General features: G+C 42.9%; 1 protein-coding gene across 8 annotated transcripts in view; it reads left to right on the forward strand.

Annotated features, from left to right (window-relative positions):
* The window catches only part of DYNC1I2 (dynein cytoplasmic 1 intermediate chain 2), a 213,009-nt gene that overhangs the window by 33,846 nt on the left and 165,525 nt on the right, over window positions 1–13,638 (forward strand). For all 8 annotated transcript variants that reach the window (XM_068245516.1, XM_068245518.1, XM_068245519.1 and 5 more), the window contains exon 3: window positions 9,489–9,606. In XM_068245516.1, coding sequence (XP_068101617.1) covers window positions 9,499–9,606 — 108 coding nt within the window. In that variant the 5' untranslated portion in view covers window positions 9,489–9,498. The remainder of the gene's footprint in view (window positions 1–9,488; window positions 9,607–13,638) is intronic.

The following is a 13,638-nucleotide window of genomic DNA, read 5'->3' on the forward strand; positions in this document are numbered from 1 at the left end:
ACGCAAAGCAATCAGTGTTAAAAATATATACGTCCCCCAAAAACAAACCCCTTTCCAAAGAAATTGCAAGGACTGCAAAGTATCCACCCCTACACACACGTGCGTGCACACACTGCTTTTATATTACCTCTAACAACCCAACTCCCACCACTACCACGCACCAGGCAGTGAAGCATACCTTCATACCTTCATTCAATTCCTTCATACATGATAATAAAAATTTGAATTAGGTAACAACCATCCAATATTTACTCCCAATAGATCTGATGAAACTGACTGGATTTTCCTTAGCTCAACCAGTGAATTCTTGAATCGAATGATGATCAGAGACAACCAGTAAACAATGGTTTCATCGACCATGAGGTGGCCCAACATGTTAGTGTCAATCAGACAAATGACCAACCAATGTACGGTCAAGGTCACAACAGCAGGAAACCTACTAGAACTTGTTAAGGTTAAAGTTTATTTCATAAGTGAATAAAAACTGGCTAGTGAAGAGAACTCCTGAAATGATGCCAATGCTTACTGAATGACATTAAAGTGAACCAGAGGTGATATGGAGGCTGCCATATTTATTTCCTTTTAGAGGGAGCCTGAGATGGAGCCACAACATAAAAACATACTTGCCTGGGTTTTTTTTCCCAGTCACTACCCCCCCCCCCCCCCCAGCCTCTTCTGGCAGCCCTGCCGATCTATTTGGCTGCAGAAGTGTCTGAATTACACCAGAAACAAGCATGCAGCTAATCTTGCCAGATCTGACATTAATGTCAGAAACACCCGATTTGCTGCATGCTTGGTTAGTGTCTATTAGTGTCTATTAGTGTCTATTAGTGTTAGTGTCTAAAAGTATTAGTGGCACAGCATCAGCAGGATAGTCAGGCAACTCGTATTGCTTAAAGGGCCTGATCGCTCCCACGCTATCCTCTTCTGGCTCCCAGTTCACCCGCAACTGGCCCCTGATGTTCTAACATAGTGTGGGTATTTAAAGGACAACTGTAACAAGAGGGATATGGAGGGTGCCATATTTATTTCCTTTTAAACAATACCAGTTGCCTGGCTGTCCTGATCCTCTGACTCTAATCCTTTTAGATCTAGACCCTGAACAAGCATACAGTAGATCGGGTGTTTCTGACAGTGTCAGAACTGACAAGATTAGCTACATGCTTGTTTCTGGGGCAATTCAGACACTACTGCAGCCAAATAGACCAGCAGGACCGCCAGGCAACTGGTACTGTTAATAAGTAAATATGGCAGCCTCCATATCACTTTCACCTCTGGTTCACTTTAAACTTAAGAGAAGGGAATGGGAGATTGGTAGGAGGGGACGAATAATTAGCAGGTCACCGGCAGCAACGAACTGCGCAGGCTTCAGTGACGTCGTTGAACTTAATAGCTGCAGGGGGCTGGTAAAAGCCAATCAAAGTTCACCTATTGATTTTCAATATTTAATTGCTGCCATTCTTGCACTGTTAATGGCATAAGCTTCAAACCTGGTACAGTTGGTCATTGGGTCACTGGGGTTCAAATTCAGAAAAGGGGGTGAAGCCACAAACAGCCAATCAGATTTGTTTCATTACTATGCAAATTATTGATGCCAAAGACCGCAAAGCTCACAAACTAGGTAATTGAGTAATTGTGTGTTAGGGTTAGAAAAAGTGGGCGGAGCCAACACCAACCAAATACATACCCGGGCAATCTTGTAACCACCATTGTTTACATTGAGTCATCCCCAGACCATACGTCTGTCCTGTTTGCAGGTGCTATCAGCATTTCAGTAGAGTGTTATTGAAGGTGGATGGTCAGTTTATAACTTGAGAAACAACAAGGGCAGTTTCAATTCAAAGCCTCTCTCTCGGCAGGATCAACACACACTGTAGGTATTTTACTATAAGTAAAGTCACAGGATAGCAGATTATTCTTGACATATTGAGCTTGTGGTACCGTTTTTTTTTTTTCAGCATATACAACACACTTAGGTTTAAAAGGTAAAAGTCAGGAAAAAACCCCAAAAAACTAAGCTTGATGCATTATTGTGCAGGGGCGTCTTATGGGCATTTTCACCCCCCCCCCCCTCCCCCCAACTGGTTTTAACCTAGCTACATTGACTGCTCTCCCACTCTCCCGGCTACACTCACATCTACACTGACTACACCACCTAACTGCATGCTCTTACAGATCCAGCGACGCACGCTGGATCAGTAAGATCTTGTAGGGGGGACACTTGACCAGACTTTCGGCATATAAGATGCAGTGACTCATCCGCCCTCCCCTACCTCCCCAAAAGTGTCTTATATCATAGGAAATGCAGTATTAATTATATATTATATCAACATATGTACTGAGTGCTGATTGCCACGGATTTCGGGTCTTAGCTACTGAGCTGTTTAAAGAGAATCTGTATTGTTAAAATCGCACAAAAGTAAACATACCAGTGCGTTAGTGGACATCTCCTATTACCCTCTGTCACAATTTCGCCGCTCCTCGCCACATTAAAAGTGGTTAAAAACAGTTTTAAAAAGTTTGTTTATAAACAAACAAAATGGCCACCAAAACAGGAAGTAGGTTGATGTATGTCCACACATAGAAAATACATCCATACACAAGCAGGCTGTATACAGCCTTCCTTTTGAATCTCAAGAGATCATTTGTGTGTTTCTTTCTCCCTGCAGTTCTCATGCACTGAAGTTTCAGGCTGCTCTTTTTTCTCCTGCAAACAGCTTTGCCCTTGTCTGTAATTCTTCAGTATGTGAAAGCCCAGCCAGCTCAGAGGACGATTTATCCAGCTTGTAAAAGATAAGAGAGAAGAGAGAAGCTGCTCTAATCTAAATAATACACAGGCAGTGTGCATAGATGGGCCTGAAATGGGGAATTCATAGCAGAACCACAACACTGAAGAACTTGGCAGCCTTCCAGACACAGGCTGACAAGTCTGACAAGGGAAAGATACATTGATTTATTACAGAGACTGTGATAGCAGAAAGTGCTGCAGTAAGCCAGAACACCTTAGAATCGCTTTTGGAACTTGTAGGATGATAAAAAACAGGATGCAATTTTTGTTACGGAGTCTCTTTAAAGAGGAACTCTAGTGCAAATAATGTAATAAAAAGTGCTTCATTTTTACAATAATTATGTATAAATGATTTAGTCAGTGTTTGATCATTGTACAAGCTTTCCTCTCCCTGATTTACATTCTGACATTTGTAACATGGTGACATTTTTAATGCCGGCAAGTGATGTCACTAGAAGGAGATCCTGCTTGCTTTTTTGACAGTTGGAAACAGCTGTTATTTCCCACAGTGCAACAAGGCTTCCACAGTGTGATGTCAGGACCTCAGTGCTGTGAGGTGCTGACATCACACTGTGGGAGGGGTTTTACCACAATATTAGCCATACAGAGCCCCCGTTTGTGAAAAGGAATAGATTTCACATGTAAAAGGGGGTTTCAGCTACTGATTGGGATGAATTTAATTCTTGATTACGGTTTCTCGTTAACACCACGATTGCCAATTACACCAAAATTTCTGTTTGTTGGGTAAGCTGTGTATGGTTGCGTTCACACTAGTGGTGTTGTGTTGGAATTACACACATTATTCCCCCGCACACATGGGCGTTCATCTCTATTACAGCACGCATGGTTACAGAAAATAGACAGTGATTGTCAAGTTGATAACGCCTGTGGTGTGCTGGAAAATGGTGCATGTACCAAGTTTATTCCCTGCATGTGGGAATTGCATTTAAATATTAACATACCCATTACTTAACATGGGCTGTCACATCTAATTTTATTCTGCATGTGGGGAAACTGCATGTGATTCCCCTCGTGTAAACCCTGCCTAAAATCTACAATGAGAATATCACTTCCAGTACAGGCCAAAAAGACCCACAATGCATTAGTCTCATACACTGTGCCCACTTATGGCCTTGGCTGTGGTGTTCAATGCACAGGTTATGGAGCCTGTGGTGTGAAAGGCATCCATGTTCGGAGTTGATGGGAGCAAGACACGTAAAGTTTATTTTATTTATTTAATGTATTTATAAAGCGCCAACACATTACTCAGCGCTGGACATTAGTTAAGGCTACAGACAATATTTAGGGGTGACATACAGCAATAAGACAATACAGGAACACATGCAAACCAGATCATGCAGCACAGTATGAGTACAAGGTAATGCTTAGTCCAGGGGTCCCCAAACTTTTTTAGTCAAGGGATAGGTCAACATACTTTAGACTGCTGGGGGCCGGAGTGTACATAAAATGATGTAGAAAAACATTACATTGAACCTAGGTAGTGTAAACAGTGCCTGAAACACAATCCCCCACACGCAAAGCAATCAGTGTTAAAAATATATACGTCCCCCAAAAACAAACCCCTTTCCAAAGAAATTGCAAGGACTGCAAAGTATCCACCCCTACACACACGTGCGTGCGCACACTGCTTTTATATTACCTCTAACAACCCAACTCCCACCACTACCACGCACCAGGCAGTGAAGCATACCCAGGTGACAACCTGCCATACAATTGGACAGCAGTGCCACCTAATGCGGAATTGGGTTGGAAGCCAGTGAATGACTTCTTGCTGGCTTCCATGTGGAAACGTGGTGCCAGCACTGCTGCTGCATGTATAAGTGATAAATTTTGTGTGTGGAGGGCCAGTAAAAAAACCTCAAGGGGCCACATTCGGCCCGCGGGCCTTAGTTTGAGGACCACTGGCTTAGTCAGTCACTGGATGGGAGCATGGAGATTAGGCCAGTCGAGATTACTCAAGAGTTCACTCAGATCCATAGGAAGGGTGTATGGTAATGGAGGTGCATGACCAGTTAGCAGACACAAGGAGGAGGGCCCTGCCCGAAGGCTTACAATCTAGAGGGTTCTAATCTAATGCCTAGTACACACTATACAATTTTCTGTTATGATGGGCATACACGGTGAGTTTATGCACCGGCGGCGCGTCACCGCTTGCCCGCGCGTGCTGCAGATCGATTCCCGCTCGTCCCCGCCGGCGCTGCTAATCAGCGCTTCATTTCCTCCCATTGTTCTTCCCGCCGGTATCGAGCGCAGTATCGATCCGGCGGGGTATCGGACAGGTTGAATATTATCAATCGAGCCATCAGCGGCTCAATTGATAATATAAAACTTACCGTGTATGCCCAGCATTAGATTTTGTGGTAAGATTTTATGTAATTAGATTATTTTCTGTGAAGTACTGGTAGAGACTGGTCATTATCTCTGGTGCATTGTCTTCTGGTTGAGTAGAACAATGCTTAATTGCTAGGCAGATAGATGGTTAGATAATTTCCAACATGTTGGAAATTATCTATCTGGCAGGTAAATCTAACAGAAAATTGTATGGTGTGTACTAGGCATTAAGTTGCAGTGAAGTTGTTGGAAGACATTAATGTGGAACAGCTTTGTGTTTACATGTTGTCTACTCTTTCTCTGGCTCCATCTGTCTTTGCTGCAACTCCTCAGATGGAAGTATACCTGACCCGAGGCAAGGCTACCCAAGGTAAGCACAGAGTTGTGTTTAGGCTGGATTCACATACCTCTGTTGGTTGTCCATTTTTCTCCTAGTTCCTCACGGCTTCTGTAATCACTCCTTGAATGTTACGTTTGGCTAAAGTCAAATTTTCAAACCGAAAGAAGCGTGCTTCCTGCAATGTTCCCTCAAATCAATCTCCCGTATCCTCCTCTTCCCCACCCTGTTTACTCCCCTTAAGGAGGAGGGAATGGTAGGGTGGTGGGAGGGACGATTGCAGTAAGCCTGCCTCTTCCTGTCTAAATTTGAGTTTAGCTAAAAGTCGTATTTTTCAAAGAGTGATTATTGAGACCAAGCGGTAATGAGGGGAGGAACAGACCATACACAGTGATATGTGGATCCAGCATGAACATAACTCTGGGATTACCTTAGGTATCTTTGCTTCAGGGTAAGGTATCCTTTAAATACCTGGACAGATAAAATACATATGTTGACCAAAGCGAAAGGACGTGAGAGTCAGATATCCATACCGGCATCTCCATTATTTTCCAGATAAAATGTAGGCAAGTAGCAATGGGCTGGACCAGATCTTTTAGATCATTGTTTTATTGCCATGTGTTATGGAAAGCCTTGCGTTTCTCTACCCCTCCCTTGCTGTACATGCAACTCAACCAAGCCTAGTGTGTACAACAGCCAGATGACACAAACCTGTACAAAAAAAATTGTGTAACAGGTTTTTTTTTTTTTTTAGGTTTTTAGAGTGTCTGTTGCTTAGCCTAATTCCCCACAACCCAACATGCTGGTCAGGGCTGAGGAGTCAGAGCAATTTTTGGGTACCTGGAGTCAGTGGTTTCATAAACTGAGGAGTTTAAGTCAGATGATTTTTGTACCAACTCCACAGCCCTTGTAAGTATTAGACTAAGGAGTCAGAGTTGAAAAGTCTGAATCTGAGCAATTTTGGGTACCAGGAGTCGGAGTCAGTGGTTTCATAAATTGAGGAGTTAGATGATTTTTGTACCGACACCACAGCCCTGATGCTGATGCTATGGTAACTTGCCATCAAGCACAAAAAATACTCACATGACCCCAGTCTGACTCATCAGATTTATCCATGGCTACACAATATGATGGTCAGGCATACTATGTATAATGTGAATCATTCGTTATGTAGAGGCTCACAACGTACAGTAGATTTTGGGTAGATTGTTAAAAGATTACTCAGTTGGACTAGCGCCGGAGTAAACCTTTCATAACATCTCCTTGTCACCACACTCATTCTTTGTGGTGTTACACGTGCCAGAAAGAAATTACAGGTCCACTTTGAAATAGACATTACTGGTTTTGAAATGTGCTGCCGGTTTGTCTGGCAGCAGTGATGATACACTTGAAATGTTCCATGTCAAGTGTTTTGCGGTCCTGTCCATGGATTAAAGGTGTCTGCGAGGAAAGCTGATGTGTCCTGACATGTACAGTAACATAAAGCTGGGGAGGAAGATGTATTGTAGTTTAATAGGCTTCTGTCTTGCTGAGTTCTCAATTAGCTGGATAACTTGGCAGCTACACTTCTGACACCATTCCAAAGCAGTGACATTTACGGAACACGGTGTGAAGACCCGTGTTTGTTGCACAGGAAGCCGTCCTTCCCACTTATGGATCGATTGAAGTCAGTAATTTCCATTCTGCTTCTCCTGCAAATTTGCTAGCAGTATTTAGCAGAATGAGCCACTGTATCCAGTTAATGTACTACAAGCACGGGTATGCTCTGAAAGGTGAACAAATGCCTGATATATGCAGACGTTTAAAGTGAACCAGAGGTGAAAGTGATATGGAGGCTCCCATATTTATTTCCTTATTAACTGGTACAGTTGCCTGGCGGTCCTGCTGGTCTATTTGGCTGCAGTAGTGTCTGAATTACCTCAGAAACAAGCATGTAGCTAATCTTGTCAGTTCTGACAATGTCAGAAACACCTGATCTGCTGCATGCTTGTTCAGGGTCTAGATCTAAAAGGATTAGAGGCAGAGGATCAGGACAGCCAGGCAACTGGTATTGTTTAAAAGGAAATAAATATGGCACCCTCCATATCGCTCTTGTTACAGTTGTCCTTTAAATACCCACACTATGTAAGAACATCAGGGGCCAGTTGCGGGTGAACGGGGAGCCAGAAGAAGATAGCGTGGGAGCGATCAGGCCCTTTAAGCAATACGAGTTGCCTGACTATCCTGCAGATGCTCTGTCACTAATACTTTTAGACATAGACACTAACCAAGCATGCAGCAAATCGGGTGTTTCTGACATTAATGTCAGATCTGACAAGATTAGCTGCATGCTTGTTTCTGGTGTAATTCAGACACTTCTGCAGCCAAATAAATCGGCAGGGCTGCCAGAAGAGGACAGGGTGGGAGTGATCAGGCTGGGGGGGGGGGGGGGGTAGTGACTGGGAAAAAAAAACCCAGGCAAGTATGTTTTTATGCTGTGGCCCCATCTCAAGCTCCCTCTAGAAGGAAATAAATATGGCAGCCTCCATATCACCTCTGGTTCACTTTAATGTCATTCAGTAAGCATCAGTATCATTTCAGGATATCTCTCCACTAGCCAGTTTTTATTCACTTCTGAAACAAACTTTAACAGGTTGGTCATTTGTCTGATTGACTCAAACATGTTGGGCCACCTCATGACCGATGAAACCATTGTTTATTGGTTGTCTCTGATCATCAGTCGATTCAAGAATTCACTGGTTGATCTAAGGAAAATCCAGTCAGTTTCCAGTCAGTCAGTTTCATCAGATCTTTTATCTATTGGGAGTAAATATTGGATATGGTTGTTACTAAACGTAATTCAAAATTTTACTATTATGTATTAAGGAATTGGAGACCGTTATAAAAAATTACATTGAAAACGACCCTGCTTGAATGAGCAGTACTCCAGTTTTGCTCTGAAAAAATGTAATTTATACTGAGCTATGGTATGTAAATAAAAGTCACAAAATTATATGGAGAAAGTCAAAAATGTTGGGTCTCATCTCTGTTGTGATTGGTCACCTGCAGAAACCCAGCACCAGCTCCTGAGCTTCAGATTTTTAAGCCAACAGAAGGCTTCAGTGCCTTGACAACCCAAGCTTTGAGTATATCCAGATCCTCTGGTTCTTTAACTTATTTGTCTCCACTTACCTGCAGTACTCCTATACTCTTGGCATACTGAAGGGCGATATTAAAGTGGACCCAAACTCTTGCACAGCACACAATAGTCTTTATTCCACATATAGTGCGGATAAATTCACTGCTCAGTGTTCTTTGTTTGTTTAGCCATATCAAGGTGTCTAATTATTTAATGACAACTGTGAATAGACTGAAGGTAACACTGAGGCTTAACCCTTTCAATGCTCCCAGCAAAATTGAAACCAAGTTTACACTTCTTCTTCTTCTTTGAGATTAGGAAACCGGCTCTTGGCAAATCTGGGTTACAGAGCTTCTGTATTTTAGCTACGAGGTATGCAGATGCCAGCTTTCCACACATCAAAGAAAAAAAAATATGTAAATAGTACCTTTTTTGTAAGGGCCCTTTCACACCAGGCACAATTGTTCCAGTTTTGACTTAACATGTGTTGTGCGCGGTTTCCAAGGTAAAACGTAAGTCCAAAGACTTTCATTTTTCTATTCACATCTAGCAATGCATTGCGATGTAACGCCACTGGGAACATTTTATCGCACAATGGAAGCGATTTCTTGTCAAGTTAATTAGTACAAGTGCCACTGATGCGTGCTGAAACACAGCTTCGCGACGTCATGACGTGCACCACAATGTGTGTATGAAATCGGGTTTGCACATCTTAGCTAGTGGGAAAGGGCCCTAAAGGAATCCATTATATATTTAACTTGACTTTTGATTTGATTCCAAACTCATTGTGACTAGTGTCATAAGTTCCCCCTTGTCTATTTGGCGTGTGTGATTTGTGCAGTGAGGAAAGGTGAGGTCATGGGTACGATGACTTGTTGCTTTCCTCTTCCCAGATTTCTCATCATGTCAGACAAAAGTGAGCTGAAGGCTGAGCTGGAGCGGAAGAAGCAGAGGTTGGCTCAGATCAGGGAGGAGAAGAAAAGAAAGGAAGAAGAGAAGAAAAAGAAAGAGGTATGGACCTTTAAACAGAGAGTATAACTTAGACAAAACACCTGTGAGAGAAGCCTTTGATGGAAGCAGCAGTTTACCAACCATCTCCTGTTGCATATATGTTACTAAGGAGTGAAGCTAAATCCTTTTGTTAAAATAAATTGCAATGAAATGTGAGCTACGCAACTCATTTTTTAATTTTAATAAGTAAAATGTTTTCATTTTTACAACCAAACTAAGAATGGAGATTGCAAACTGTCAGTAGAGTATTCTCACCTGCCCATTAGCTGAACTGCCGTCACTGTGCAGGGCCGACTTGCAGCCCCTCCAGGTCTCCAATAGGGGCCCCTGCAGTGCATTGGCAGCAGTGCCCAGCCACTTGCATACCAACGCACACCACCTGTTTCCTGTCTCTATCCCCGTCTGTCTGCCTGTTCCCCGTGACCTGGCAGCATGTACATTGCATGACTATGTACACACTGCAGGGTCTTGAGGGAACAGGCTGCCTGCGGGCATGGAGACAGGACACAGGTAGTGCCAATGGGCAGGTGATTGGGCTCTGCTGTCTCACACTGCAGGGGCCCTGGTTGGAGACCTGGAGGGGCTGCAAATCGGCCTTGCACTGGGGCGGCTGTTGCATGGATTTTTCATTTCAAGGTGAAATCTATAAAAAAAAAAAAAAAACTCTTTTCAGTTTGTGAAAGTAATAATATATATTATTATTATTATTATTATTATTATTATTGAATTATAAATCGCCAACCAATTCCGTGGCGCTGTACAAAGTAAGAAACGAACATGGGGTACGTGTTCTAATACAAACTGTTTACATCAATATACAAAATACAACATTGGGACAAAATACAGAATCGATAAAAAATTGGTAATTACAGTAACAAAAGTAACATGATGTATAAAATGTATAATGAATTTCGAGACACAACCGGGGAGAGAGCCCTGCCCTTGCGATGCGAGCTTACAATCTATAGGAATAGAGGGGAACAAGAGGTGGGGTTGTATACAATAAACATGCCTACAGGCAGTGTGTTTTAGGATATTTGGTGGAGTGCAACAATGGACAAAGGGGAAGTGGCCTAAGGTAGAGCGTAGGCTTTTCGGGAAATGGTGAGATTTGAGAGAGTGTTTAATGGTAACAAAGGTTGAAGAGTGATAGGTGTGTTGTGGAAAGGCATTCCAGAGGAGAGGTGAAGCACGTGCTAAATCTTCTATACATGAATGCGAGGAAGTAATTCTAGAGGAGGTTAAAAGAATGTCATGTGCAGGTCTGAGAGTGCGGTTGGGATAGTATCTGGAAGCCTGTACGGGCCCTTTTCCACTAGCAATCGCTAGCGTTCGTGCTAAGCGATTGCGATTCAGCAAAATTTCGCGGCAATTACCTGACGTTTGCGATCGCAATTTTGCTATGCTATGCACTGCATAGCAAGATTGCGGCAATAATCGTTCCGCAGCACGATCGCGATTGAGTTAAAAACGAATCGCGGTAGTGGAAATGACCTACCGCGATTCTTATGTTAAATAGCAAACCGTACCGATTTGAAAATCACTAGCGGTTTGCGATTCAGCAATCGCGCTAGTGGAGAAGGTCCCTAAGAAGATTTGCAGAGGAGAGATATTGTGGAGAGCTTTGTAGGGCAAGGGTTAAGAGTTGGAACTTTATCCTCTGGCCGTGTTCAGTACAGATTGGAGCATTGCCAGTCTGTTATTTGGTAGTCTACAAAGTAGTATGTTACAATAGTCTGGACAAGATATTATAAGACTATGTATTAACATTTTAGTTTTGTCTTAAATTAGAAAAGGTCGGATGAGAGATATGTTTGAGTTGAAGATAACAGGAGCTGGTTAGGGAGTGAACATGGGGAGTCAATTATTACCACTAAGCACTAAATGATTAGTTCTGTTTTACTCGTATTAAGTTTTTAAGAAGTGAGAGGGCATGAAGGAGGATATAGCAGACAATCAGTTAGGAACATGTGTGAGAAGTGAGTTAAGGTCTGGAGCTGAGAGGTACCGTTGTGTATGGTCTGCATATAAGTGGTATTGAAACTCAAAAGAGATGATTAAGTTGCCAAGACCTTGCATGTAGATGGAAAAGAGGAGGGGGCCAAGGACAGAGCCTTGACGTACCCCCACAGACAAAGGATGAGGAAAAGAGATCTGATCTGAGTAAGAGACTGGAAGAGCTTCCAGAGAGATGGGAAGATAAACAGGAGAGAGCGAGGCCCTTTATGCCTACAGATGAAAGTATCTGTAGGAGTAAGGTGTGGTCAATAGTATCAAATGCTGATGACAGATCAAGAAGGATGAGTATGGAAAAATGACCTTTGGATTTAACTCTAAGAAGATCATTGGCCACTTTAGTAAGAACAGTTTCTGTGGAGTGGTTATAGCGAAAGCCAGACTGGAACTGATCAAACGGAGTTGGCAGAAAAAAAATGGCTTAGTTCAGCATGTATAAGGTGTTCAAGTAATTTGGATGCAAATGGGAGAAGTGACACCAGGCAGTAGTTGGCAAGTGCGGTGGGATCCAAAGTTTTTTTTTTTTTGTTTTGTTTTTTTTAAATAGTGGTGTCTCCACAGCTTTTTTGAGTGGGGATGGAACGATGCCAGTGGGGAGGGACAGGTTAAATAGCGATTTTAGTACAGGGATGAAGGCTCAGTTTATACTGTGTGTGTACAGTATATGTGTATGTGTGTATGTATGTATGTATGTATATGTGTGGTCTAATGACATCAACACCTTATATCAGGTATGCATAATTATTAGGCTACGTCCTTTCCTTTGGCAAAATGGGTCAAAAGAAGGACTTGACAGGCTCAGAAAAGTAAAAAATAGTGAGATATCTTGCAGAGGGATGCAGCACTCTTAAAATTGCAAAGCTTCTGAAGGGTGATCATCGAACAATCAAGCGTTTCATTCAAAATAGTCAACAGGGTCGCAAGAAGCGTGTGGAAAAACCAAGGCGCAAAATAACTGCCCATGAACTGAGAAAAGTCAAGCGTGCAGCTGCCAAGATGCCACTTGCCACCAGTTTGGCCATATTTCAGAGCTGCAACATCACTGGAGTGCCTAAAAGCACAAGGTGTGCAATACTCAGAGACATGGCCAAGGTAAGAAAGGCTGAAAGACGACCACCACTGAACAAGACACACAAGCTGAAACGTCAAGACTGGGCCAAGAAATATCTCAAGACTGATTTTTCTAAGGTTTTATGGACCGATGAAATGAGAGTGAGTCTTGATGGGCCAGATGGATGGGCCCATGGCTGGATTGGTAAAGGGCAGAGAGCCCCAGTCTCACTCAGACGCCAGCAAGGTGGAGGTGGAGTACTGGTTTGGGCTGGTATCATCAAAAATGAGCCTGTGGGGCCTTTTCGAGTTGAGGATGGAGTCAAGCTCAACTCCCAGTCCTACTGCCAGTTTCTGGAAGACACCTTCTTCAAGCAGTGGTACAGGAAGAAGTCTGCATCCTTCAATTAAAACATGATTTTCATGCAGGACAATGCTCCATCACACGCGTCCAAGTACTCCACAGCATGGCTGGCAAGAAAGGGTATAAAAGAAGAAAAACTAATGACATGGCCTCCTTGTTCACCTGATCTGAACCCCATTGAAAGCCTGTGGTCCATCATCAAATGTGAGATTTACAAGGAAGGAAAACAGTACACCTCTCTGAACAGTGTCTGGGAGGCTGTGGTTGCTGCTGCACGCAATGTTGATGGTGAACAGATCAAACACTGACAGAATCCATGGATACACAACTATCTGAAAAACTGCGCTGATAATACAATACGGGGTTTCACCGGTGGTGCGCTGCTTTCTATACACATAAATCTCAATATTCAACCAATAGCTGCGCACTTAGATACTGCAAAACAAGTGTCTCTCTTTCTCATGCAAGACAGTCCTACAAGACAAGTAGTGTGGAGTTCTTCCTAAATGACCTCCAAGTTCCAATGACCAATTCTTGCGGTAAAATTCACCTCCACCACACCCCACGCAGTGGGAACTCCCCGCATACAAATGACCCTCTGT

The sequence above is a fragment of the Hyperolius riggenbachi genome, chromosome 7, assembly GCF_040937935.1.
Source record: "Hyperolius riggenbachi isolate aHypRig1 chromosome 7, aHypRig1.pri, whole genome shotgun sequence".
NCBI classification, from domain to species: Eukaryota; Metazoa; Chordata; class Amphibia; order Anura; family Hyperoliidae; genus Hyperolius; species Hyperolius riggenbachi.